Genomic DNA, 25,982 nt, shown 5'->3' with positions numbered 1-25,982 from the left:
AATATCAGTATTCACTTCTGCTGTACCTTCTTTCAGGTTTCTACTGTGCTTAGCTTTTTATATTAGAAATGTAGCTGTGTCACAGCATTGATGTGTTTCTTCTGACAGTAGTGTTCTGATTCCTGAAATATTACATGTTTTCTTTTCCTTCATACAGCATTTTCTAATCTGACACATGATTTTTTGAGAGGAGTAGAATTCCTTCAAAGTTTGGGGTTTTTTATACCAAAGTCCTTGTTTTCATTTTAATCAAATAATATTTTAAAATATAATTTCATTTTTCTTGTAAAACACTTTACACTGAGCTGTAAGCTGGTTTTCATAGACCTCAAATATACAGTAGGCAAAGCATTAAAGAAGATTTTAGTGAATATATGTAAGCAAGATAAGAAAACAAAGTAAATTTTTTATGTAAATAGCTCCTAGGACTCTTCTGATGTGAAAAAGCAAACCTGTAGCTTGTCTGAAGGACATACAAATGAAATAAAAGAAGAAAAACAGTTTCAACAAAAAGAAGCACCTTTTAAAATGTATAATCCTTGGAGCTTTATGAACTATTCCTTGTGATGAAATAGTCTTTTCTTTAAAGAACATGCCAAATATTGCCCACATCTTCCCATAGGGAAAGGTTTGTTCTGATTCCTCTTGGCACCTTGTAGCAATGCTGTATTTTAAGGACATGCAGTAACTGAACAGTTTAGGATACGATTTAGGTTTCTGGGAATCACACACACATTGTCTTAATGGGATGTGCTATGAGACAGAGACAGGAGACCTGAGATAGAGACAGGAGACCTGAGATACAGACAGGAGATCTGCATGGTTTGCTCAAAAAGGACTTTTATAGACCTCCAGTAGTAATTTCTGGGAACAGTCCAATCTCAAATTATTTGAAAAACAATACTAACTAAAGAACCAATTTAATAATGGTCTCAGAAAGATTTGAGCTAGCCTTCTATAGAGCCTGTATACTACTCCAAATTGGGTCTGAAATGTATGAAATCACATTCATTTTCAGCAGCATTGCATAGGTACCACTACAGGATAAATTTTCCAACCTAATTGATTCTGTTAAGAAAAGTAATTTAACCCACAAGGTCATCATCGCTGACAATGATCGAAACCAAACCAGTCTGATTCTCAGATTTTATGCTACAGTTTAACTAAAATGATTTAATACAATAAATTGCAACAGTTTAGCAATCCTGCAGTCTCATTTTTGTGAAATTACATTCCAGACCAATAACACACTTTAATCTTTAATGATGTTTCCACGTTTCTGAAATTGAAAACCTTAAAATACTTTAAATGTTATAGGTGAAAATAGTAGATAAATCCTAGTTGTAGTTCCAAACATCCAGACTGTGACATGCTGCATGCCTTTTGTCTCAGTGTGCCAAGCTAAAGGACAACAGGAGCATCCTCGAAAAAAAGAGGCATCTTGATCCATTTCCAGACTGGGCCTGAATTAAGGGAAGACCTGCCAATGCCATGGCTTCTCCTTGCTATCTTTTGCTGATCTCATGTTTCGGTTTCACTGGAGCTGATTTCTGGGAGGAGAAATCTGATAGTAAGTATTCAGTGGCCGAGTGAGTGCACGGTTCCTCAGTGCTGAGTTATCCACAGCTGCTTACTGTTAATAGCTCAGAGCGAGACACAGCAGCACTGCTGGGACAGTGGCTGCCTGTCTCCCTGGCAAAACAGGGAATGTCCGAACTTAAACCTCTTGTTTTCCTCAGTGGCATGGTATTTCAGAAGAGTTTTGCATAACTTTAATGTGTCTGTTATAACCAGGAAAACAGATAGGGGTAAGGGATGAAACTACAGCACAGCAATGATGAAAGGCATTGGTTTGCATCCTGCTTATGAAAGAGTCACTGATACCTTGCAGCCAAAACCACATCCAGTTTAACCGATGCTTGTCACCTCAGGGATGAAATTTTCCATTCTGATTAGACAGTTGGGAGAGATTTGAAAGGTTTTAGACTTCCCCTGACATATCCAATGTATTGGCTCTAATAGCACATAGAAAACCAGCTTATATTATTTAGTGGTGAATCCAGCTCTGGTTAGCAAGAATAAGATAGATCAAGCCTTATTCTTGCCTGCTTTGTGTTGCTTGTTGAGGTTTCCAGTTAGTCTGTCATGTAAAGGATGCCACCGTGTATCTTCATTTTGACACCTGTTTCAAAGGCCCTGGGGTTTTTTTCAGAAATTTATTGTACAGCAATGAATGCTTTGGACAGTTTGTTTTGAGCTCACAGCCGTTACTGAGGTACAGCTCTAGGTAAACCTGTTTAGTACTTTCAGAAGACTTCATAAGGTTGTAGAACAAGGATAAGAAAGCCTCTGGAGCCTGAATTCCAGACGCACGTGAGTTATGCAGCTGTTGTGGTGTGATTCTTGGGGCTGTCCTGTGCAGGGCCAGGAGCTGGATTTTGATGATCCTTGTGGGTCCCTTCTAATTCAGTATATTCTATGATTCTATGATTCTTCGAGTGATTGTGTTTTTTCATCTGCCAGTCTCCTTTTTACTTTAATGTGATTAGGAAGAAAAGTAACTTTACAAATACATCTTCCTCATGTTACTTCCACTCTCTCTCATGTTACTCCCATGTTTCTACTTTGTTAATTAGAAAAACATTACCTATCCTGTAACCAAGGCAGCATTTTTAAACGCACTTCAACAGTAATTAAAACCAGAGTATGCAAACAGGTAAAGTACCTGCATCACATTTCGCTGGAGATATTCAGGCGGCATAATTTTACATACAGATATGCAAGATATATATATATATGTGTGTGTGTAAAATGTAGTTGAAAATACACATATATACATCCTCGACCAGGCAGCTGGCGACAGGGTGAGAGGATACAGTCTTAAGCTGCTCCAGGGTCGGTTTAAGTAGGACATTAGGAGGAATTTCTCACAGAACGGATAATTGGACATTGGAATGGGCTGCCCGGGGAGGCGGTGCAGTCACCGTCCCTGGAGGCGTTTCAGGAAAGCCTGGACGTGGCACTGAGGGACATGGTTTAGTTGACGTCGTGGTGTTCGGTCACAGCTCGGACTCGATGATCTCAGAGGTCTTTATCCAACCTAACGGGTTCCGTGATTCTGTTTATCAAGCACACAACGAGGAAAACCAAGTATCCCTTTAGTACGACGGCTCCGCGTTAGGAGCGGGACGTACCGCATCCCTGATCCCGGTGTGACCGCCCCGGGCTGCCCTTCGCTCCCGCCCGGCAGGGCACGGCCCGGCCGCGGGCGCGGCCTCTCCGCCCGCACTGCGCAGGCGCGGTCCGCGCCGGGCCGCCTCAGACGTGGCACTCGGGCGCGTGAGGGAGCGGGCGCGCGGGCGCAGGTAACGGTCCCAACCGGCAGCCCCGGCTGAGGCGGCGGCGCGGGCAGCGGCGGGGCGGGCGCGGGGCTGCGGCCGCCCTCAGCAGCGCGGAGCCCGGGGCTGCGCCCAGCCGCGAGCAGCCGGCGGCGGAGCCCGGCCCCGGGCGGGCACAGGTACTGCCGCGGGGCGGGCGGTGGCTCCGGGCGCGGAGCCGGACCTGTTGCGAGCTTACGGCGGCTGAAAACTCGTAGGCGATGGGGATAGGAAAGTTACGTGCGTAAAAAGATGTAGTAAAGCTCGGCAGGCTTGACGGTGAACGGGGGAAAATTTAGATTTTGCTTTCATAGCTTGGTTCGCGATGCGGTACCGGAAAAGAGCCCTGAAGTAGGTGTGTAGCTGTATTGCACTTCGGTAACCAAAGTGACGCTGTGCAGGGGAAGGGACCGCTCCTCTGCCGGCATGACGAGTTGGGGAGCGCAGTGTCTCCGGAGAAATACAAAGTTAATACTTCTCCTTCAGGGAGCCAAGGACTCCAGCCTGTTTTTGTTTCTGTTGTCCTACCTCTGCTTGCACATAGTTGACTTTTACATCTTCACAGAGACAGCATAGCGTTGCATAGGTGCAGCGATCCTCTGAAAAAGGTGGCAGCCTGTTCGGTAATAGAAGTCAATTAAATTCTGTAGCTGTTCTTCAGTGTCGGTGTTGTTCCCCAGGTTATGGGATATAAGGTAAAGTAGTGTCAAGACAGGAAGAAAAAAGTTTTCATGACCTTCTGCATGAACTCTTCTCATTGTGTGGTGATGCATCCACAGCCCCCCCCTTCCCCCCGGTATAACCTCTGAAATGCTCAAAATCCTTCAGACAACCTTAAAATACTCATTTGTGATAGTTGGTATATATACCTATCGTGAGAAGAGATTAAATCTCCTTGGTGCTAAATAGAATCTGGAACTGTGTTGAAGAACTTGTATTATTTTATCTGTGGTTAGAGCTCCTGTCTCACTTCAGCACAACCTCTGTGTGTTTATACTGTCTGTGGGAAGTTTGACGTGGCAAATTTTTTTTTTTTTTGTGTGTGTGTGAGTAAGCTGTGGAGGAAGTAATTTCCTCTGAATGCTCTTGCAGCTTAAGTTGTTGGTTGTTGCAGCTGCCTCTAAGTGAAAATCTCTTCCTTTATATAGATATAAAGTATGTATATGTCTGTGCTGGTGTGTAGGTAATTTAATGCTAATCTAGTGTCTTTTGGAACAACTAAAGCTCTCACTGCCACGTCTTTTCTGATAGAGGTGGGGGAGGGAAGAAGGTACAGCTGGCAGCACCAAGCCTCTGATTAAACATTTTTCTTTCTTCTCCTTGTTACTTTCACTCTCATTTACCTTGTTAACCAATAAATAGGAGAGAATTCCATAGGATTAACTCCCAGAAGTAGCTAACCACTGCAACTGAGAAATCTTGTGCTGCAGCATTGAAGGGTATGGAAAGGGCCACAGGCCCTGTACACAGCTCAGAGGGATTTCTTGTCTGATGAGGATGATCAATAAAACTGTTGAGGTTTTTTTCTTCAGAAATATCTGTTTCATTTGGGAAGCCTAGGAATGGGCTTTCTGGTAGGGATAACTTTTCTCTGCTGGCATGTGCCAGTGCAGCATAAATTTATCAGTGTGTTCTTGGAGCTGTAATTTCGAGGTGCCTTTGTGTGTGCTTCTGAAACACAATTCGTGTTTTATTTTCATCCAGTTTCCATGTTTAAAGATGACTCCACAGCTTGAGCTTAAGAATGTGAAGTAGAGGTGGTTGGGAAAGCTTTTTCAAAGGAACACTTTAACACCTGAAATGCTAATTTATGTTGTGTAGTTCTTTGGGGATGCCTGGCTTATGTGCTTGAGACACTGTGAGAGTAGTAAATGCTTGTTCAGGGTTTGAATCCTCAGCATTTCTCATAACAGTTTAATTTGGGCCTCAGGAAAGTGAAGTTCTGTTATTATTAAATTCAATCTGCTATCAAAATGGAAGCTCTCCATGGGAAAGAGGAATCTTGTTATCAAGGCTGAAGAGTGTACAACTCTTCCAAGGGAAAGAGGAATCTTGTTATCAAGGCTGAAGAGTGTACAACTTTAATAACTTTTAAGATCCCTTGGTGGCAAGGGCTCTGTATCTGAAAACTAATCTGGTGAAATACAATCATATGGTTTGTCAATGCAGGATTCTTCAGATTTTCTGGTTCTAAAAATGATGGCAGTTACCATGACACTCTTTCCTGAAAGTTTTCTAAAATGTTACTCTGTTAAACAAAATCTGACTACAAGAAAGAAATATCATGTCTTGTGAATGCTCTCATCATTAGAAAACTCTTTCTGAATTGCTGTCTATCTAGTTCTGGGGGTTGCTTGTTTCATTTATTTAACAACAACAGGATCGAGATGTGAAACTTACGGAGAAGATGCCTGATAACAACAAGGGCAACATACAGTGCTGTTGGGCCATACTGCCTCAGCTCTCCCTTGTGGAATGTCTTGTGCTCAGTTTTGGCACACTAGGGAGTTCTGGAGTTAAAAGGTTGCTCAGGCCTGGGCCAGTAATGCAGAAGACAACCAGGATTAGGAACTCTCTCTATCCTGTGTTTTAGCCTCTGTTTCACCAGCATCAAAAGCAAGGAATCTTCCATCACTTGCTTGGAGTGGGGTTGATGCACAAGGTTTGTGAAAGGTTTGGTGGAAAACTGGTGTTGTATTCCTCTAAAATAAGGTGTGCTAGCACAGGAGATCACAGGAGGTCATTCTGCCTTTCCTGATTTTTCAGTGAGTTCTGGGTTGTTAGGCATGGCTGGTATTGGGGGAGCAGGATTCACAGTGTATTTTCCATGTGTAGTTGAAGTCAAGGCTCTCCCAGTAAAAAGAATAGTCTGGGACTTTCCAGACTGTGAGAAAACTCTGTGAGAGTTTTTTCCTTCTGCACATCCATTGCTTACAGCTCTCTCCATGGGCTTGGGAGAGCTGAATCCCATTTAAATGCAGCATGTGGTAATGCCAAGGAAACTAAACTATCAAGCAAAACCTATATATGTCCCTGACTTCAGGTCATTTTTTGCCTTCAAATGTGTCTTTAATCTTTTTTGGAGGGAGAATACAATTCACAGCCTCTTAGAATGCACAGAGTGATTAATAGTAGCAGGTGTCATTTTCCTTGTTGCAGATTCCTGTAGTGGACACAGTATTTGGAATGAGAAAATTGCCATCATGAGTCAACAAGGTTATGTTGCAGCTCCTCCATATTCCCAGTCACAGCCAGGAATAGGAGGTTTTGGACCACCCAGTTCTTCAATTCATTATGGACATTATGGGGACCCTAACTCTGCATACTCAGCACCTCAACCAGGTATTATTTTGGCTTAAAATTTGTTTTCAGAGTCTACCTTTCTGTAATGGTGTTTTGCATGTCTTTCCACCTTGTGTAAATTTTACACTGATACTGCAACAGGAAACAAAGTTTTACCCAGTTTCTCTAAAACTTGTTAAAAACAGCAGCAGTTGTGTTATTCTAATTAAATGCTGAATATAGTCAGTCAAGAAATGCAATTTGAAAGGCTGTTCATTCAACATTGCTGTTTACATAAATCACAGTTTCTTCATAGTCTCTGTACTAGGTCTGAATTAGGAACAGTTTTGAGCAGAGGAGTGCAGGTTGCACACATGGAACCTCTTTTTGTTTTTACTTTAACAAGTTGTTTTAAGTTTTCATTCTTACCTTGGTCTGTGGAATCAAAGGGACCTCTTGTTTCTACTTTGAAATATAGCTGGGTGACAGGGAATTAGCACTGCCCCAAACTGGCAATTGCAGTGTCTGTTTTGGTTTTTTTTCTTACTGTTCCTCTTCGGTTCTTTGCTGGAAAGTTAAGAACTGCTGTTTGTTTGCTTTTTTCTGTCTCTTAGTTTTTCATATCTGCTTTTATAACTGAGCTGAAATCTGTGCTTTCCAACAGAATCACTGAGACTGGAAGGGACCTCTGGTCTAACCCCTCTGCTTAAGCAGGGTGACTCAAACTTGTTATTCTTAATGCTGGAGCAGAGCTGCACACCTGCATTTCTTGCCCATCTTGTTCTTTCTTAAGGGTTTTTCATAAAAGTGCTTAATCTTTTGCAGGTGTGTCGAAATCAACTGTGCCTTTTGGATCTCCAGCTCCTGTTGGGCCTCCACCACCTGGTGCACAGCAATTCAGCCAGGCCAGTTTCCAGAATGGGTCTGGTACACCAGGACAGCAGTCTCACAGGTGACTGAAAAGGATCAACACCTGACATCTGAGCTGTTTGACCTCTGTTACCTCTCTGTGAAGGAGGCAGGAATGGGAAGGGGAGAAAACGGGGACAGGTGAAAGCTGTAGAAAGAAATGTTTGCAAGAAGGTTGTATGAGGGGATAGCCAAGCTTTATTGCACAATATTTGTGTTGTAGGTAAAGTGAGTCAATATGCAGCTCTTTAATTTAATTCTGTCAAATATTAGTTATTGTCCACATTTCCCAGGAGTGGCAAAATTAGTTTGTGTACCCATAGGTCATTCAGTTGTAGGGAACTTGACACCATTTAACATTCTTCTTGTAGCTGGTTGAAATATTAATCTCCTTCTGTGGTTCTTAGTTTTTGTGTAGTTATTTCATTTCACTGTGGGAAGGAGGACCCAAAAAGACTGGTGATCAGTTGTTCAAGATGATGTACTTATGCATAGGGAGAAGTGGTGGTTGTCCTGAAGATGGAAAACAAGGTGAATAGAGTCAGGTTGACATGACCTAGCAAAATACTCATTCTCTTCCCTAGCTTCCCATCATTGCCCTGACAGCTGCGCATCTCCTGTTCTTCACCTGGTCTTGTTTTTTTTCCAAAATTGCTCAGAGCTGCTGTTCTAGGCCAGGAAGTATCTAGACAAAAATTTCAAGAAAAGTGATTTTTACTTCTCTTGAAATAGCTGGGCTTATCCTCAGTTTTACAAGGGGTCACAGGAAAATCTGTGTTGAATGTCTGTGGGGCATTGCCTGGGATCTTATTTTACCAGAGTGAAATAGTCTGGTAGAAAATGCCCTTGTAAGCTGTGTGTGTTACTGCTTTCTGTGGTTATTTTTCTTGCATTCACGTTTTCCATACCTGATAATCATGAAGTTTTTCTGTACCCGCATCTTTTTTCCTCTACTACAGACAACTCCTCAAGCATTCCTCACTTCTTTTTCTTCTCTTCACAGATTTTTCTCCTAATCTTCTTCACCCATCCCTGGTAGGGAGTCTTTATTTCTAAGTTTGGAAAGGCCATGGAGTGCTGTGATATGTTCAGAAGCTTGTGTTTCTTAATCTTCAGCCTTACAGTTATTACTGCTCTCACTTTGCCATGCCATATACTCACTCTGCTTCATTTCTAACAGTTGTGCAAACAAACATGGACTGTCTGTTTTTATTAAACAAGTTTGCAGTCTCTCTGTGCTTTGTCTATTTTAATACAAGTGCACATTTTCTGAGCAGAATGTGGGCATACTCCATTAGGGTTTTGTCCTAATTAATTGTTTCAGCACCATCTTGAGGAGGTGTGAGATCTTTGAGAGTTACGATTGTTTGATGTAATTTTTTTGTATAACTGCACTGTTTTTTTCCTTTAGGTTTCAAGGCCCTTCACCTCCAAGTAACACAGGACCTTCCTATCCTCCCTACAGTCACCAGTCCCAAGCAGCCTTCCCGAATACTGCACCTGCTTCCTCTACAGCACAACTTGCTGACCAGCTCAACAGCATGCAGATAAATAGCTATGGTAATTGGGTTTATCTGTTTGACTTCTTCTCAGTTAAAGCATTAAGACTGTGATAATTAAAAACTTACTGAACTTCTGTATAAACAGAAAGGGAGACCTTTGACCACCATCATTGGCTTCAGTTCTTAGCATTTTTTTATCTCATCCAGTTCCTTAAATGAGTAGTATTGGGTTAATTCTGAATTGATGTTTGACAAACCTTCTGTAAAGTTCAGATGTCCCATCAGTCGTTTCTCAAAATACTTAGTGAACATTAGTTCAGTCAGTAACAGCCAAGGCATGAGCAATACTGTGCAGACAGGGTTTTTCTCAACTTTTACAGTTTCTCTAGTTACAAAACTATTTTTTCTTGTCTAAACATTTTTGGGTTTTAATCTAAATTTATCTGCGTTTATTTTGATGTTGTACCATCTCAAACCTAGGCCATTAAGATGTGATCATGTGATGCTTCCATGTAAATTATTTCCAACCACGTATGCTGATATATATTTAAATTATGCAAAATATATTATATAAACAATTTTAAAACAATTATGTAAAAAACAGTGTTCTTATGTTATGTACTGGGAGGCTTGTATTTTGCATGTAAAGATTTTTTTCAGTTAACATGTGTGACAGAAGATGTATTTCAGTGTTTGTATATGAACACATTGTTTCTTTTGCTTCAAACCTAATATTGGTTATTCTTCTAGCTCACTTTAAAATTGTTTTGTCTTTGGAGGAAAATCTGATTTAAAAATGTAGGTTTCGTAAAGTAATAAGTGTTTACAGATTGTAAGTCTCAAAAAAAACTCTTTCCAGAGTCATCTTAATTCTAATTGGAATCTGGATCTTATAAACAACAAACAATTCCTTGCCAGTGTGTACAAAATAATTCCCACATGTTTCATCTTTTAGTATCAACTGGGTTTATTTTCTGTCAAACCTGTAATGGTGAAATACAAATAGCAGACTAACAAAAACATGCCACGTAAGAGAGATGGATTATTGAGCAAAAAGAATGTTGTTTCACATTCTGAAATGAAGTAGTATTTTGAAAGCTGAGTGATCTGTGTGTGTTCTAGTGAAGAACTGCCCAACTCTGGCTTCTCTCAGTATCTACCCCAGGTGCAGGGTTTTATTACAAATAGAGCCAAAAGAAATAAAATGACTGAATCAGCTGAGGCCTAAACCACGATTTGTCATGTGATCAGACACAGAGTCCCATAAGGCAGCGCTGTCAGTATGTGTCCAATATTGCCTGTATGTTATGGAAATGTATTGAGCAGAACCAGAGCACCTGTGACACAGGTTTGGGAGGTTATAATTTCTGACTCACCTGACATCATTTCTCACTCAGGTCCTGGCCCTGCTCCAAGCTCCGGCGTGTCTCCCGGGCATCCGGCGGCTTTCCAGGGCCCGCGACTGCTGCCCCCAACCCAGCAGCAGATAGGTTTGCCACCTGCACCACAGCTGCCTCCTCCACCAGCAAACAGTGTTAATGGCCTTGGTGCTCAGCCAGCATTGCCTCCTATGGCCAGGCAGGGTGGAATCCCTGGACCTGTCCCTCCAAATCCTAACTTGCAACACCTGCCGGGACAGCCTCCAGGGCCTGGATATCATCCTCAGCAAGGTAGGGAAGGATGTTTGTTATGTGGTTGAAAACAAGGTGTGCAGGCACAATCACTGGTGGAACTGTGTCCGTTCACGGCTGAATCTTCAGCTGACTGGGAAAAATGAGATATGAGTTCCCTTTCTCTAGAAGGGAAGGATGTGCATTGTCAGTCAGTACGCTTGAGACAGGCTCTGCTTTTGCTCACAAGTTTAGCACTCTGTTGAGATTGTAACAAGAAAAAGGAGATTAATTTGGATCAGAAACGGAATTAGTGGTTAGTAATTGGTGAAAGCACACCACACTGCAGGAAGGGGTTTTTCTTACACTCTGTAGAGGTATGGGCTGCTTTCTGTCTTGTAGTACTGTCATAAGCAGCTTTCAAAAATGCTTTGCTATAGCAATAATGGATTGTAACTCAATAGAAAAAGCCAGCTAATGATTCTGTCATAAGCAGCTTTCAAAAATGCTTTGCTATAGCAATAATGGATGCTAATGATCTCAGTTTGCATTGACTGATGTTAGTGAAGAGATTCTCAGTGAGGTAATGGCCTGGTGTGAGTAGCTGTGATAATCTCTACTAACTGTCCTACTTGACATAACACTGAAAACTTTGGAGCCAAAGTTGTCGCATCTGGTGGTGGTCTTACTTTTTAAAAACACAAACTAAAACCAAACTGAGCCACAGAAATGTATTTCTTTTAGTTGCTGAAAACAGAGGGGAAGGAGGAGTTGCACTTAGCTGAGTAAGAATTGATTGCATGGCAGAAGTTGATGCTGAGCATTGATAATGGAACTTAAATATTTCAAATGAATTGTCATTTGTAACTCTGCAGCAAACTATGGTCCTCAGATGGCAGCATCTCAACTGTCCTATCCTGGTGCTTTTCCTGGCAGTCCGGCACAGCTCTCAGGCCCACCGCAGAAGAAGCTTGATCCTGACTCTATTCCAAGCCCAGTAAGTAACATGGTTCTAATTTTTTATAAATGTAACTTCCTGCTCATTTAAGATAAAGGAATGACAAATGCTAACATTGTGTTCATTTTAGCTGGTGGGGTTTTTCATAACATACTTTGGCACTTACATGTGCCTTACATGGCTTGGTTCTCAACATACCTTCTAGTTCTTGCAGTTTCTAATTAATGCAGTTTTGTACTCTGTGCTGTCAGTTTTGGATCAATTAGTGTTTGAAATTAGTTTGAGTACTGAAGAGTCTTTATAACTTTATCTAACATAGGACACTCATACATGAGTGTGTCCCAAATAGTTTGTAGGAAATACTTCACTAGGAATTCTCAACAGGATTATTAATGAGACAGTGACCAGTCCTGAAGAACTACTTGTGTTCACTGTAGCTTACCTCCTTTCCTTTTCACTCTGAAAAGTTTGAAGGCTTGAACTTGGTAACAGATACCAGAAGTAGGATTTGTACACAGTATCGGTACATGAGCTCGGGAAGTGCAGTCCTGGCAACGCTGAGAAGTCACATGGTCAGAAGCCACTTCACCTTTTGATTTCAAGAGTTTCTCAGGCAATGAGAATTATTTGCCTGAGCCATCCTTCCAGTTGCTGCAGCCTTGTGAAGATTTCAGTAGCCTGGAATATACCTGATGCTTAAGCTTCATGCAGGCTGAAGAGGCTCAGCTGTTGAACTCCACTGGTGGCGCAGTGTCTCTTCTTAGGATGGTGCTAGAGAAAACAAGATTATGGTTGCACCCATCTTTCTGAAATAGTCTAATTGGTATGCAAAGAAAGGGCTGGTCAGGCACAGGCAGCACTTAACTTCTTTATTGGAAACAGCTGATGGAAATAGAAAGCAATAGTGTGCTAAACTCATGGAGAAAATGTTCTGGTGCCCACACTTAGAGTGGTTCTGGCAATCACCTGGACAGATCAAAAGGTCCTCAGAGAGTCAGAATTCTTGAAGCAGCTTCAACCTCGCACTTGCTACTTTAGAAAAATGTTTTCACCACTGCACAGCAGGCTAGTCTGGATAAAGGAATCTTACACTTCTTGCTGAGGCAGGTTTGCTGTACAGGAGGAACATTTTTTGCAAAAGCCTCACACTGTCTAGTGTGAAACTGTCTTGCTTCTTTAAATTGGGGTATTCGTTTGTCCTTTTAGAAAAGATTTTTTTTACCCAGTGATTAATTTGATGCAACCCCCCCCTTTCCCCCCCTGCCCCATAACTTTGGAAAAATACTTGTTGATAATCCCTTAGGGGTTAATGTAACAACTGCAATTGCCTCGTTAAAGGCAATTTTTAACTGAAAAGCATTGTGCAAAAAAACCCCTGAATCAAGTGTCTGTATAAATAACAAATGCCCTTAAGTCAGTCATTCCTAGTGTTTCAGAGCAGTGCTTTTTACAGTAGAGGGATAAAATGATCTTGTCTAATTTAAAAAAAAAAGGGCAGGGAGGGAAGGAGGTCTGGCATGAAAACATGGGCTGATGTCTTGTTTCAATTATGCACACAGTATAAACAGCCTTGACTGCAACAGCCATGTTAAAATAGGTTAAAAGGTTTGTTTAAGCCTTACAGAGAGGATCAGAGCGAATGTTTAAAAGAAACATGATCTGGGTCAACGTCTGTAAAGGACAAAAAGCTAATTCAGAATGAGGAATAAGTATGACCATGTGTATTTCTGTTGTTATATTTACATTATATAATTATAGTAGTGTTGCCAGATAAATTTACTTCTTATCTGTAGCCATTGTTGATTTATATTTCTCTTATATATGTTAGAGGCTGATATGTACCCTGACAACATCTATGAAAACTCTCATCTGGACTTTGTCAACAATTATTTCCAAGAGCAATGATATATTTAGGTCAGTTAGCTGCAGAATACAGTGGCACATTGATCCTTTGCAGAGCTAAGTCTCAGAGTGGTTTGCTTTCTTCAGCCAGTGGACCTTTTTAGAGCAAAACCTTTTTCCTTCTAATGCAAGACCTAGCTATAAGTATACAAGCCAAGGAGGCAGGGAAAAGTAATCAAGCAGAAGATCTAACAAGCTCTCTGAGGAATGTCTTGTATATTTAAATTGCAGTACAGAAAACTTTATTGATAAAAAAAATTACAGGCCCCAGACTATTTTCAGTGTGTTAGGAAATACCTCTTGGACATTGATCAGTAGACTCCATGCACCTAATTTAGTTTTTCTTCTCTGTTTGCTTTCCAACAGAGGCTTCTGAAGTTCCCTAGCTATTATTAGAAGTTCATGTACAGTGTAAAGACACAATTCCATGAGGTACCAGCAGCAGTGGCAAAGCCAGTTTGAGAAATTCCCTGTCTTCATTCCTCTTGCCTCCCACAGCTGTTTGGGCACTCTAAACCAGGTTGCTGAGGAGAGAGGAGGAATGATAGTATCAGTGATTGGATTTCTGGTGTGGAACAAAATACAGCTTTATATAACTTTGGTTGTATCCTGAGAAGTGTCAGCCTTAAGGGATCGTGCAGAAGTAACAGTGAGCAGCCTATGGGAAAGGAATTTGGGCAGCAAAGTCAGCTGCCTGAATATGTCATGACATTATATTGTAAATTGTTATAAATTAGGCTTCAACCAGAGTCTTATTTAGTGTAGGTCTTAGCCTGTTCATGAGTGTGGCTGAATGCATGACTTGCCTTCCTCACACTGTTCTTGCTTCTTGTTCATCAGATTCAAGTGATTGAGAATGATAAGGCTGCCAGGGGAGGGCAGGTCTATGCCACAAACACAAGAGGACAGGTTCCTCCCCTCGTCACCACCAACTGCGTGATCCAGGACCAAGGTAACTGTTCTTGTTACTGCTTTGGGAGTCTTTCTAGGGGAAATCTAATATAATTAGATAAAACAAAGGCTAAATTCTCAAATTTCTCATCTGAAAGTGGTGGTCTTTGCTCTAAATTGTACATGAAATTGCAAACTTCCTTTGAACAGAAAAAAAGGGGGGAGGAGGGAAGTGGGAGTTGAGTTCTTACACCTTGTCTTAACACCTCCTTTTCCCTTCCTGGCCTTTCAAAGACTATGAATAGTTGAGACAACTTTCCTTTTTAACTTAAAATTTTTGAAGGTGTTACATTTCAAGTTGAAAATCCTTTCTGGATTATTCTGAAAATTTGAAAGGTGGACACTAGAAGAAGCAGTAAGACTAGACTAGCACTGTTACCTTTTAAGATAGGAATTTCTGTTAAAGTGATAGAGGCAGTGTGCAAGCTGTCTAGTTGATGTACGCTGGCCAAAGCAAAAATTTATCTGCCTTTGCTTCTGCCTGGAGCCTGGGGTTACAGTCTTCCACATGCTGCTCTTGACAGCAGGCTCAGTATTTTAATACAGGTTAAAGTGATGGTGTTATTCAGCCCAGCAGTAATTTATCAATGCTGAGATAAACTGTATAAAACATACACACACACCAAGATTTTTTGGCATTATCTAAGAATGGGATAAATCCATTCTGATGATCCAAGAAATTCCTTTCAAGAAACTGAGCAGAGCTGCACTTTGATGGTTACAAAGAGAGCATCAGGAAGCTGATTCCTGAACTCCTTTCAGTGCTCTTGCCTGCCACACACAGCAGTTTCTTTTTGAGGGGCCTGTGCTGAGTGTCTTCTTGGAAGTGTGGTGGTGGTGGTGACTTTGCACCCTGTATTTTGCAATGTGGGTGAGCATGGTGATGTTAAGACAGACACAGTGTTTTCTGAATCAGAGGTAGCTCATGAGAGCAGTCTTAACAGTAAATATCAGTCTGCCCTCATTCCTTTATGTAGTGTTGGCATGTCCACTGGGATATCATCCATATTTTCTTCTAAGAGCCTACATATGGGATGTTTCCAAGTAATCCCTACTGAGATTCTTCTTGCAAGTAATTGTTGGCTTATTCTTGTCATGTTTAAATCTCTGCTTTAAACTCAGGAAGAAAATATTTAACCAGAGGGAGGGGCAGTGGGCTGGGAAATAAAGATGGGTAGAAGCCTGCATGGCAGGAAAAGCAAGCATGTGTTTAATGTAGCACATGCACTTGTTGCTTTGTGTTGTTCTGATTTTCCTGCTCTGGCTGGGGTGGGCAGGTTCCTCCTGCCAGCCTTTCACTGCTCTGTGGTGTTTTTCAGGGCACGCCAGCCCGCGGTACATCCGCTGTACCACCTACTGCTTCCCGGTGACCTCAGACATGGCCAAGCAGGCCCGCATCCCCCTGGCGGCCGTCATCCAGCCCTTCGCTGCTGTCCCGCCAAACGAGGTAGGGAGTACTGGGGGTCGGTCCTCGGGCTTCTGTCTCCAAACTGGTGCAGGCTTCTTTGTGACTGGGTTGGTGGGGAGGTGTTTTAGCTCACACTATGAATTGACACGACCATAAAGAGGTGGCATAAGACTGAGGTGTGCTTGGGTCATGGTGTAACTTCAAAGGACAAAAGTTTTCATTTGGAAAAGCTACAGGAGTTATGACTCCCCTGGATTCCTGGTGTTTCCCCAACTGCTTCTAGTTCATGCCAGTTTTGTCAATTGCTTACTCTGCTGGAACTCTGTAGTTTTAGGCAAAGATATTAAAAGAGGATGACCACAAACTGTATGAAGTTAATTTTAAGATGTGGAGAGTTAGATTGGAAGAAACACATTTTTCCATTGAGGTCTTTACAAAATAATTTAATTTCACAACAGACCAAGAAGATAATTGGGTTTTCTACTTGGATGAGCTGAGTCATAGAAAGAAGACAAATGTAACCAGCCATTTTTAGCGCTCATTTGAAGGCACTGACCTTTTCTCACATAACCATCTCTAATGACCCTCCATATTCAAAATGTATCCCTAGTTCTTCTGCAGATTTTTTTCTGCAGTATTCTCTAGTCTTAAAACAATTATCCAGGTTTCCTGTCACCCCCAGAGGATTCTGTCAGTGGCAGGGATAAATCCATTTTTCTACTGCAGCATTTAGCTACATCATCTGTGGGATTATCTTGCTTGGTCTTCATCTGCTGTGTCCTCCATTGCTTCTAAATTCTTCAGCTTCTAAATTCTGCGAGGTCTGCAGAATGCATTTCCTTTTCATGTCTTACATTGATTTACTCCAGAGTGCTGTGTCATGGGGGAAAAAGCAGGGATTTCATCAAAGTTGTAGTATGTGATTGTGTCTTCAAAAACTCCTCATAAACTGCCTCCACAGGAAAGCCTAATTAAAATTGCTAAGACATTCAGTGCTTGGTTTTGCAGTCTGACTTTTCTTTAACTTTGTTTTATTGCTTATAAATTCTTGGTAGATTTTTTTTTTCAAATATATGTTGGAAAAAAGCAGATGTTGCTCTTTATCAGGATGGATGACATCCAATCCAGCAGACCTCTGTAGTTTGAATTGGAAGTATTATTTCAGCAGGGTAGATTGTAGTTATCTTCTCTGTGGTCCACAGGGAAATAGGATGTATTACTGATGGCTCTGCAGATACAAAGTCTCACCATTTGTCTGCTAGACAGCAACTTTGGATTTCATTCCAGTTCTTGAGGGAAATGTGCACACTTGGCTTGTTGCCCCTGCCCTGCATTTTCTCCTAGATGAAACTCCTGCTGTTGCTTCTCCACCCGTTCACTTTATCAGCCAACCTTTGCTCTTTACCACCCTTGATCCCAGTTTCTGTGCCCAGGTGGCACTTACAAAATCCATTTTCACGTTGGCTTTTCATTTGTGCATCTTGCACTCAGAGTGTGCCTCTAGTCCTTTATTTCCCACACATGGCTTCCTTGTCTCCTGCATTGTGTTTGGACAGGGTGATCAATGAGTTGCTAAAATCTAAATCTCTTCTGCATACATCAGTTTGCAGTATATCCAAACATTTGTCCTCAGCCAAGTTCAGGGGGGTTTTCCTGAGGCTGGCAAGAAGATGTGCTCGGTGACCCACCCATTGTGAAGTGTTAGTGCTCTCAAGCTGTTGGAAAGGTCAGTGGGGCTCATTAATCTGTAAGGAGCAGTGTGTTTTTCCCTAGTTTCTCCTTTGGAGGAGCCTGAAAAATGTCTCTCAAAATTGGCAAAAGCCCAGTGTGGAAAATTCTAGTCAGAACAATTACAGCTTGGTAAAATTGTAAGAACTAAGGAGATAGTGTTGGAGTGGAAAGAGCTGGGCAGTCTTAGCTGAGGCAGTTTTTCCATGGCTTGCATGTGCCCTTTGTCTTCACTGCTGCTGCCAAAATAAGATCTTACTCTTAAGATATCCTAATAAAAATGGTCTTCCATATGGGATTTATAACTACTTTAATTTTGAAAAGCCGCTTAATTTGAAAGAACTGGGCTTTTTATAGAGGTAAAATACATTCAGGGGTTTATTCCTGTTTCTGAACTTCCTAGTATGGTGTGTTCTGCCTGAAACTGGTGACTGCAAGGCACAGGAAGTTCTTTGTTTCAGAATATCCACCCTATTTTAGAGATAGTGCCTTTTAACAGTGTCTACAGGTGATGCTCATCATGTGCTCTTGAGTTACAAAGTGAAAATATGTCTTAATGTCTTTATTTCTTGATACACAACATGTTTTACACAATACCTGCAGCAAAAATTTAGTTAAGAAAGAAGAGAAATAGCCAAGTCTTCTGGCAGTAACAGAATTAGGTATGTGTATGAAAGAGAGAGCCCAGTTGTACATATCTTACTCTCTTTCTTAATTGAGCACTGTCACTGTTTGGGTGGATGACTTGTAAATATAATGGATTTTGTTTTTAGAAAATAAACTGTCAATTGCCTTCATGGAGACAGTAACTCAACTGGAAATTGAGTTCTGGGGATTTGCTTCCTTTGACTAATGATACAAGGGGAGATGGAGATAAAAGATCCTGGGAGCTTTCAACTAAAACGTTTAAATCTGGTGACGTGTCTGTATTCTCACACTTTCAGTTGGAAGGTTTTCCAAAGGGGAAAAGGTAATTTGGGATTTCAGAAAGTCTGTAAGACAGATTTAAGTCCATGTGGGTTCTTTTTGGCTGGGTGGAATGTCTGCACAGAGGGGCTGGTATTCTGCCTCCAAAAGTGAAGTGGGAATATTAACATGCAAAGTGCATTTTTTTAAAATTTATTTTAGCTAAGATCTGATAAAAAATTACCAGGAGAAAATAATTGTCAAAAACTTGAACAGGGTTGTCTTTTGGAGGGGTGTACACCAGATATCTCCATTTCTAGTAAAGAATAGGATATAAGTTATCTCTGTAGGAGACAATAAGAGCAGAAAGTGAAATCATAATGTTGGTATACAAGGATGGTAAATGAAAGGATGTTATGCATGTCTTTGAATAAGTGTAATGTGTTTCAAGTGATCCCCCAGACAAACAGGATTTGCCCCTGCAGTGAGAAAGAAAAAAATGAAAAACGTAACCTGGTAGAGCTACACAATGTAACCTGGTAAAGCTTTCAACACAACGAAAATGTTGTAGAGAAGCCATAATTAAAATTGAGACAGGAAGTGGTCACGCTGAGGAAAAGGTCACAGGTGTGGCTTTACTTCAGAAATGTGAAATTACACATGAGAGCGAATTTAAAGGCATAAGTGAAGACCACTGGGCAAAGATGGTTGTGGGGTTGTGTTTGATACCTCAAGAACAGATGAGGTAGCAGCACTTGGCATGCAGCCTCAGAAGGGCAAGTGAAAGGGATTTATTCAGAAAAGCCCTCAAGCTGAAAGTTAGTGGGGGAAAATCCATGGAGGGCACAGGTTCTTTTAGAGGTTCTCCAAAAAACCTGCAGCCAATCTAGAAGATCATGAGCTAGTGAACATTGCCTGTGCACTATTTATCACTGGAAACAAAGGCTGTTAAAACATTCATGCCTTCCCTCCTCTGCCAATGTCTTAAAAGCACTACAGAGTTCAGAGTCTTATCTTTCCAAGTCCATATTTATCATTTCTCAAAAATAACAGTTCGTTTTCACTCTCCTGATTTGGATGATCTCTGGAAAGTATTTGTTTGTTATAGATTGAGAGTACAGTATCATTGTTTGACAGAACTTATTTTTAGTCCACCAGTGCTTTAGCAACCATCTACAAAAATAAACTAGCTCTCACAGTTATCATCCTAGACCAAGCCCTGCATGAATTTGTTTTGGAGATGGATGAATGTTTCCAGAGCCTGAATAAACCATGTGATCTTGATTTAGCATTAATACTACTTGCTATCAAAAGTTAGTTAAAAGAGTATTTCATGTTGTAAAATCCAATATAAACAATTCAAAATACTTATCTCTAGCTTTAGATATTTGCCTTCTTTGCTCCTTAGTAGTTTTGTGCCATTGTTCTCTGCCATGTTCTTTCCTATTTATTTAAATTTATTGGCTTTTAGAAATATTTATTGGTGGGAATCTAATATTTCACTTCCATTTTCTCCTCAGTTAATTAATTAGTTAAGAGAATGGAATTGCTTCTCAGAAATCCTGGTTCATGAGCTAAAAGCCACTTTACCTTTTCAGAGTAGTGAAATTTGGTGAGGCCCACTGCAGCGAAGCTGTTTGCAAAGCCACAGTTTTTACAGGGATAATAGTGTGGGTTCCTAGATGGAATTGTAAGGTTGGCAGCAGCTAAAAATCGAGTGGGGGCATAATTTAGAATGTGATCCAATGTTATCAGTGTAGTTTTTGGTTTTGGGAAGTCCTTATGCTCTTCTAATCCACTTTGGACTCCATGGGACCCAGGTTCTGTTGTCCCTGATTTCACAGCTGGTGAGCAGGGCGGGCAGGCTGTGGCTGTAGTTTGAAGCCCAGGTTTGCACAGACACACAGATTCATTAGCAGCTATGTGCTTGTGCAGAACTTTGATTTGAGGAGAGTGAGGATTACTTAGTCTGCAAGATGAAATGATTCCAACTAAACATCCTGCTGAAGGCTCCTTTCTATTAGGAATGTGTTAATAGGCTGGCTCTGAAGAGCAGAGGTGCTTGCTGATAACACCTACACACTGTAAAAAGCCCTCATTTGGGTTTTACCCTTTGATTTCTGTCTTTTATTTGATTACTTATTCTTAGGAGGCTGTTACTGCATAGAGCATGGGAGCTTGGCTAATTTAAGAGCTTTTAACGAGGGATTCTGTTGAAATGTTCTTCCTTCAAAAGGGTTACGTTATATCAACCAGGTCATGACAGAGAGATGTCCTCATTTCTGTCAAGCCAGCCACCAGGTATGGTGGCTCCCCTCTACAAGAGCAGAGTTAGACAGTAAAATTATGCATAATGCTAGTGAAGATGATGGTTCTGAGGAAATTGTTTGAAGAAAAGACCTGCTGTTGACACTTCTGTCTTGCTGCCTGTATGGATTATTTTGTGTTTTCTGGTATCTGGATTGTCCAAGATCCAGCAGGGAATGATTTTGTCTGTGTCTTTGGGTTGTTGTGTTTGTTCTAAAACATAGTGGGAATAGAAACCCTGCATATGTAATGTACCTTAGTACATGTTGCTGTATATCATGCTGGTGTGAGCCTAAATACACATTTTCCAGGTATTAAAATAAAACCATTTCTAATGCATCCTTGTTGGTGGTCTTGTTCGGGAGAGGACTGAGACTTTGGGCTCATAGTTTTGAGTCTGCTTGGGGCAGGGCAATCTTTGTTGCTCTGTCAAAGCTGTTTTATTTTATTTTTTTCAGCTAACTAGTGGCAGGTTAATGTCTGGGGATTTTGCTAAGCACCTCTGAGGTGCCAGACTCTGCCAGTCATGGTGTGGAGAGCCCAGAACTCTCAAACATCTGCAGGTGCTTCACCCAGAAAGTGTTACACCACTCTGGAGATCAGTGCCTGTAAGCTTGCTTTCACAATGCCTAATTTAGAGGTGCATAAATCCTGTATTAGATGAGGCTTTCTTTATGGAGTATGCCCTGTGCTGGTCTGCACTTGGTAGTAAATCATTTGGAATTGGATTGCTTCCCAAGACTTCATCATCAAGGAGAAAGTTTTTTGTTAGCCTGTAACTACACTCTGTAACTAGAATGAGCATTCAGAGGCAGGTTTAGCAATGGCTTTTGCAGCAGAGCTTCTTCTAATTGAAGCAAATTTTCTCATTTACTTTCTTCTGGCTTTTGGTTTTTAGTGTACATTGAAAAATAGTCCTAAAATGTACTCTTTACAATACTTCTGTGGTATGTTGGTCCCTGCACCACTGTTGTTATAGTAAGGATGTAATTATGATAGAGATGAGAACAGTGACTTGAAAATATGACATTTATATAAATTTTATTAATGTTATAATCAGAGTTCCTGATTTTACACAAGTTTGAAATTTAAACCAAGAAGAAGCCTTTATAAGGATGATGTAATACAGTTTCTAGTAATCAAAGACTGTGACTGCCCTTCAGAATTGTAATGGCAGAAGAAAAGTGTAACTAAGCAGCAGTACATATAAAAGGGAAATAAAAAGTAATAGTTATATCCATTTAATTAACTGGCCAATAATACTGAAAATTTGTTTTGCCAACAAAAATGACACTCAAGTTAAAAATCACTTGGGCTATTGATCTATTTCTTGACAACTTAGAGAGTCAGAGCACACTTGTATTGAGTAAGTTCCAGAGGAAAGCTTTTTAAACTGGAATTCTCCTTCTTGCATATTTAATTTATCTATGCATATTATGCAATGTTGTATTTACATTGGATGCCACCATGTAAAGTGTGTTATTACATGGAAGTTGTGTGCTTGCTAAGTAGAGGCACAGATCATCTCAGTAGAGCAGGTCTGTGTCCTTCCAGGATTGCTTTCCTCATGTCATGGTTGAACCCCAGGCAGTTCACTCCCCCACCAGTGGGATCAGGGAGAGAATGGAAAGGGTAAAAGCTGGAAAACTCATGCCTTGAGACAAAGGGTGCAAAGGAGGATCCTGGTAATTATAGACCAGTCAGCCTGACCTCAGTACCTGGCAAGATAATGGAACAGTTTATATTAAATGCCATCACACAGAATTTACAGGATGGCTGGGGTATCAGAGCCAGTCACATGGGTTTAGGAGGGGTAGGTCATGTTTAACCAACCTGGTCACCTTTTATGACTAGGTAGCCTGCCTAGTGGATGCAGGGAGAACCAAGAAGAAGCCTTTATAAGGATGATGTAATACAGTTTCTAGTAATCAAAGACTGTGACTGCCCTTCAGAATTGTAATGGCAGAAGAAAAGTGTAACTAAGCAGCAGTACATATAAAAGGGAAATAAAAAGTAATAGTTATATCCATTTAATTAACTAGCCAATAATACTGATAATTTGTTTTGCCAACAAAAATGATGATCAAGTTAAAAATCACTTGTGCTATTGATCTATTTCTTGAAAACTTCAGAGAGCCAGAGCACACTGGTATTGAGTAAGTTCCAGAGGAAAGGTTTGTATTTTGCTTTTTAAACTGGAGTTCTCCTTCTTGCATATTTAATTTATCTATGCATATTATGCAATGTTGTATTTACATTGGATGCCACCATGTAAAGTGTGTTATTACATGGAAGTTGTGTGCTTGCTAAGTAGAGGCACAGATCATCTCAGTAGAGCAGGTCTGTGTCCTTCCAGGATTGCTTTCCTCATGTCATGGTTGAACCCCAGGCAGTTCACTCCCCCACCAGTGGGATCAGGGAGAGAATGGAAAGGGTAAAAGCTGGAAAACTCATGCCTTGAGACAAAGATTAATAGGGAAAGCAAAAGCCACACACACCAGCCAATCAAATCAAGGAATTAGTTCACACTTCCCATGGGCAGCCGGGTGTTCAGGTATCCCCAGGACAGCAGGGCCCCATTACAGTAATGGTGCCTTGGGAAGACAAGCACCATCATTCCAAGTGTCCCCATTCCTCCTTGTTCCCCCCATTCCTTCTTGTTCCCCCCCCGCTTTTATTTACTGACCGTGAGGCCATAGGTCTGGAATATCCCTCTGGTCAGCTGGGGTCAGCTCTCCTGGCTGTGTCTCCTCTCAGTCTCCTCCCAGTGTGGCAATGTGGAAAGCAGGAAAGGCCTTGGCCCTGGGTGAGCCCTGCTCAGCAGAAACAGAACCATCTCTGTGCTATCTCCCAGGTTCAGCACATATCCAAAACACAGCCCCATTCCAGGCACTGTGAGGAAAACAAACTGTAGCCCAGCCCAAAGCAGCACACTGCTGTAACTCAGTTCCACACAGTTGTTACATTCAGCTGTGCTAATAAAAGAGAGGAGGGTGGTTGCGAGTCACATACAAATATTATTAATGTTTGAAGGTTCTGGAGTCTGCTTGAAGCATCCCAGCTATTGTAGTAGCAAAAATATTCATGAAAGAGGGACTCAGAGTGGAACATTCTGACCTGATGTGGTATTTGTGAAGTAACAGTTAGTTTTACTATTGACCTTCAAAACCACCATCCTAGAAAAGACTTGACTTATTTATAAAGGGCATCCCAAATGTCCTTGCTACAGAGGTAAAATTGTTCAGTGCTGCTTTTTGTTCACATATCAAAAATTCTCCTTGTACTTTCAAAGTTCTCCTGTGGCAATTGGCTAGCTCTAGTTGGCTTGGGAATGCAGCATGATGCTTTAACTATGCCCAGTTCTTACTGATCTCACTGACAACTCGATGATCTTAAAGGTCTCTTCCAACCTAGAAATTCTGTGATTCTGTAAAATAAATTAATTAGCCTTAGAGGTATTTTCACTAATAAATATTGACCAGGAAAGGCTGCACATAAGCAGAACTGTTTTTTCCATCTCTAATTAAAATACTCCTAAACATTTCTATGCTTTTTTCCCAATTAGTTTCTTTAATATATTTGGCAAAAACAGGAACCATACAGTTCCTGTTGTGAAAGTTCTCAGGAATGCAAAATGAGTAGTGAGGTTAAAAAGTCAAAGTAATGTCTTCTAACAGAAGAGAAAGAGCTCCAGTTTTGAGAAGGAAGGAAACCTTCCACTCATTAGATTTTCATGCATGGTCTCAGGTCAGCAATTGCTTTTCTCTCAAATGCTGATAAAATACATTATGTCTATGGACACACATCTGTCTATCCACCTGTATCTGTGTGTGTGTGTGTATAAAAAGGAAAAATTCCCAAAGCCTAATTGGTCCCTAAATTTGCTGATAGCTCAGTGGGCCAAAATGGATCTGCAATCCAAAGTGGAGTTTTGGTTTTGTTGTTACTGTGAAGATGTGAACAGCATTGATAATGTTCTGGTACAGAATTTCCTCTAGGACTAGAGTGTTGCTTCAGAGGTCACTACAGCATACTTAGATTCATGTATAAACTGAAATAGTTGTTCTGTAAACCTAGAGCTGCATGTTCCATGAGCACTGTTTGGATTATTTCTTTATTGCCTGTCCTAAGGATATAGAAATGGTCACAGCTTAATATGCATTAAATGGTCTTGGACTTTCTAAAACAGAATTGATGTGCCAAGTAAGCCATTATCTTTGTATTTTACAGGCTGTGCCTGTGTTTTAAACTGTGGTGTTGAGTTGATAATTTATTTAGCTAGCTTAAAAAAAATTATGAGAGGATAAATTTACCTTGATAAATCATACAGCACCATACAGTAAGAGACTGGTCCTGTCCAGAAATCAGTATTTCATGCCCAAATTCAGTCTGACGTTTTGAAGATTCTCTGGAACTCTCCTGCAGTGATTTGCAGAAAAACAGAAATCATACCTGAATGAGGTGTCTTTAGGAGTTCTGTTTGGTTTTGTAAAATAAGCTATGCAGATACCATGTCACTGAAAATCCAACTTTAATTTTAATGTGAAAATCTTATGACCAGTAAAGCTAATCCCTTGTAATTATTACTTACAACTTCTGTAGAGAAGCTCTTTGAACCTTGCCTGTCTTACTTTTCAGTGGTTTACAGCTAGTGTAACAATCTTGCCTAAGTCTCAGACAAGGAGCGCAGTGCTGCTCCAGGGGTGATACCGCTAAGGTGGGAAGTGGAGCTGTGGATTGGTACAGCCCTGAACCTCAGCCCTGGCATGTGGTTGAACATGTGCTTATCCCCCTCAGGGGTGCTGACAGCAATAACAGTGCTGTCCTGGGGCAGGTCTGTCTGGCCTTGTTCTTCCCTTGGGTCTGTGCCTCTGCGGCAGCTCCCTCTCCTGCTGGGTTCAGGGTGCACTGCGCTGAGGCAGGTCTGGCTGAGAGCTGATGAGTTTCAAGTGCTAACATTGTGGAAGTGCCTTGTGCAGCACTGTTTCTTGATTAGCCAATTTCACGCTCCTGCTTCTAGCACCAGTTAATCCTGGCTGCTGGCCTTGCCTCCAGATACAGCCTGTGCCTGCATCCAAAGAGCAGTGAGCACTGCAAAGCTGAGAGGTGCTGCAGAGCACTGCTCTCTTAATGCTTGGGGCT

The 25,982-nt window shown here is 41.2% G+C and overlaps 1 protein-coding gene across 3 annotated transcripts in view; it reads left to right on the top strand.

Annotated features, from left to right (window-relative positions):
* Window positions 1-3,306: 3,306 nt before the first annotated feature.
* The window catches only part of SEC24D (SEC24 homolog D, COPII coat complex component), a 43,100-nt gene continuing 20,424 nt past the window's right edge, over window positions 3,307-25,982 (top strand). For 2 of the 3 annotated variants that reach the window (XM_041482331.1, XM_041482329.1), the window contains exons 1-8: window positions 3,307-3,365; window positions 6,516-6,719; window positions 7,485-7,611; window positions 8,980-9,128; window positions 10,468-10,740; window positions 11,556-11,677; window positions 14,381-14,492; window positions 15,811-15,938. In XM_041482331.1, coding sequence (XP_041338265.1) covers window positions 6,581-6,719; window positions 7,485-7,611; window positions 8,980-9,128; window positions 10,468-10,740; window positions 11,556-11,677; window positions 14,381-14,492; window positions 15,811-15,938 — 1,050 coding nt within the window. In that variant the 5' untranslated portion in view covers window positions 3,307-3,365; window positions 6,516-6,580. The remainder of the gene's footprint in view (window positions 3,366-6,515; window positions 6,720-7,484; window positions 7,612-8,979; window positions 9,129-10,467; window positions 10,741-11,555; window positions 11,678-14,380; window positions 14,493-15,810; window positions 15,939-25,982) is intronic. The other variant, XM_041482330.1, reaches the window with a different exon arrangement.

The sequence above is a fragment of the Pyrgilauda ruficollis genome, unplaced genomic scaffold (genome assembly GCF_017590135.1).
Source record: "Pyrgilauda ruficollis isolate IOZ18807 unplaced genomic scaffold, ASM1759013v1 scaffold58, whole genome shotgun sequence".
Taxonomy (NCBI): Eukaryota; Metazoa; Chordata; class Aves; order Passeriformes; family Passeridae; genus Pyrgilauda; species Pyrgilauda ruficollis.
This window is presented reverse-complemented; position numbering and strand designations above follow the sequence as displayed.